At 48.3% G+C, this 2,500-nt stretch overlaps 1 protein-coding gene across 5 annotated transcripts in view; it reads left to right on the forward strand.

Moving 5' to 3' along the window:
• Positions 1-2,500, forward strand: part of LOC125024797 (myc box-dependent-interacting protein 1-like) — a gene marked incomplete at its 5' end in the record, with an annotated part of 18,574 nt that overhangs the window by 9,666 nt on the left and 6,408 nt on the right. For 3 of the 5 annotated variants that reach the window (XM_047612560.1, XM_047612561.1, XM_047612562.1), the window contains 1 exon segment: positions 925-1,080. In XM_047612560.1, the coding sequence (XP_047468516.1) occupies positions 925-1,080 (156 nt within the window). 5 annotated transcript variants of the gene reach the window in all.

Below are 2,500 nucleotides of genomic sequence, written 5' to 3' on the forward strand. Positions count from 1 at the left end.
TACCCTCGTGTTAAGGAATTCATGAATTAATATTTTCAGCCTGTTAAAAGGATATATTTAGAGATATTTAATGCAGGTTATCAGTAGTTAGCATTTTGATCTGAAATCTTTATTAACGAGACAAATTTGTGCGTAATTCCCGAGCAAATTAATATTTCATATTTTCAGCCTGTAATGAATTAATATTTTCAGCCTGTAATATTTAGATATATTTATTGCAGGCTATGTGTAGTTTGCATTTTGATTTGAAATTTGATAAGACGAATTGGTTGTAATTCCCAAGCAAAATATATTAAGGATATAATTATATTATATAATAAGGATATATTTCAATATATTTATTGGAGGTTATGTGTGTAGTTAGCATTTTGGTCTGAAATTTCGACCATGGTTTTTATCAAGGGTTTGGAAATTTGATGTGAATTTGAGGCAAGATGTGAATGTTGGATCTTGAGCTGTGAATCTATGATTTGCAAAACGATATATTCTGATTTATGAATTTTGTTTTCGATGGCTGTATATTCCGAAAGCCCCGCCCCCAACCCCCCCCCTCCAAAAAAGAAAGAAAGATGTATATATGACCCCAGAATGACCTTCGAATGACCCCCTCCAAAAAAAAAGAAAGATATATATATGACCCCAGAATGACCTATGAATGACCTTCTAAAAAATGACCTCCGTGACCCCAGAATGACCTCCGAATGACCCTCTAAAAAATGACCTCCGTGACCTATGAATGACCCCAAGTGTGACCCCCTCAAGCGTGACCAGCATATCTCCCCCTCTCCCTCTCCCCCCCCTCCCCTTCCCTTTCCCTATATTCATTTATTTATTGATTGATCTATTATTATTTTTATTTTATTCATTTTTATTTTTTTTTTTTACTTCGGCCTTGCTTGACCCCAACCTGTGTCTCTCTCTCAGCTGCTGCCTCCTCCTCCCCCCTCTCCTCCTCCTCCTCCCCTCCCTCCTCCCCCCCCTCGCCTGGGGAAGGAGGAGGAGGAGGAGGCGGCGGCGGGGGGGGCGGCGACCCCGCGTTGCCGGAGACCCTCTCGGAACAGATTTACGATATCCCTGTTGGTAAGTGTGTGTGGTTGGTGTGGAGAGGAGGAAAGGGGAGAGGTAGGGAAAGGTAGGGAAGAGGAGGAGAGGGAAGAGGGAGGAGGAGGATGGGAGGGAGGGAGGAGGATGGGGGGGATTGGAAGGAGGGGGGGAGAGGGGGTGGGGGGGTTAGGAGGAGGGAGGGGAGGGATAGGGGGAGGAAGGAGGGAGGGAGGAAGGAGGGGGAGGGGGAAGGAGGGAGGGAGGAAGGAGGGATAGGGGGAAGGAGGGAGGGAGGAAGGAGGGGGAGGGGGAAGGAGGGAGAGGGACAGATTTACGATATCCCCGTTGGTAAGTGTGTGGTTGGTGTGGAGAGGAGGATAGGGGAAAGATAGGGAGGAGGGAGGAGGAGGAAGGAGGGGGAGGAGGATAGGGGATAGGAGGGTAGGAGGGAGGGAGGAGGATGGGGGGGATTGGAAGAAGGGGGGAGGAGGATGGGGGAAGAGGAGGAAGGAGGGGGGTTAGGAGGGAAGGAGGAACAGATTTAGGAGTGAGGAGGGAGGAGGGAGGAGGGGGATAGGGGTAGGGGGAGGAGGGAGGAAGAAGAGGGGAGGGAGGAGGGATAAGGAAGAGGGGGATAGGGGGAGGAAGGAGGGGGAAGAGGGGGAGAGGGAAGGGGAAGGAGAGACAGATTTACGATATCCCCCGTTGGTAAGTGGTTTTGTGGGGGGAGAGGGGGAAGAGGGAGGAAGGAAGGGGAGTAGGAAGGGAAGGAAGGGGAGTAGGATGGAGGGGAGGAGGATGGAGGGGGGGGATAGGAGGAGGGGGAAGGAGGAAGGAGGGTAGGAGGAAGGAGGGAAGGGGAAGAAAGGAGGAAGGAGGATAGGCCTCGAAGTTGGGTTGGGGTGTGTGGGGTAGGGGGTAGGGGGGGGGCAGTTCGAGTAGGCCTAGTTGAGATGCTTGTGAAGCTATTTTGGTAGGCCTATTTAAGAAGCCGATAGGCCTATGTATGAAGCTTTTTTTTGTAGGCCTGCTTGTGTTGAGCTTTCTGTAGGCCTATTTGAGAAGCCAGTAGGCCTATGTATGAAGCTTATGAGCTTTTTGTAGGCCTGTTTGAGAAGCTTTTTGTAGGCCTATTTAAGAAGCTTTTTGTAGGCCTGTTTGAGAAGCTTTTTGTAGGCCTATTTGAGAAGCTCTTTGTAGGCCTATTTGAAAAGCCAGTAGGCCTATTTATGAAGCTCTTTCTAGGCCTATTAGAGCTTGTTGTAGGCCTTTTAGAGCTCTTTGTAGGCCTATAAGAGCACCTTGTAGGCCTATTAGAGCTTGTTGTAGGCCTGTTTGAGAAGCTCTTTGTAGGCCTATTTGAGAAGCTGTTTGTAGGCATATTTGAAAAGCTTTTAGTAGGCCTATTTGAGAAGCTTTTACTAGGCCTATTTGATAAGCTCATAGGCCTATTAGA

This window comes from Penaeus chinensis, unplaced genomic scaffold, assembly GCF_019202785.1.
Source record: "Penaeus chinensis breed Huanghai No. 1 unplaced genomic scaffold, ASM1920278v2 CTG_5147, whole genome shotgun sequence".
Classification (NCBI taxonomy): Eukaryota; Metazoa; Arthropoda; class Malacostraca; order Decapoda; family Penaeidae; genus Penaeus; species Penaeus chinensis.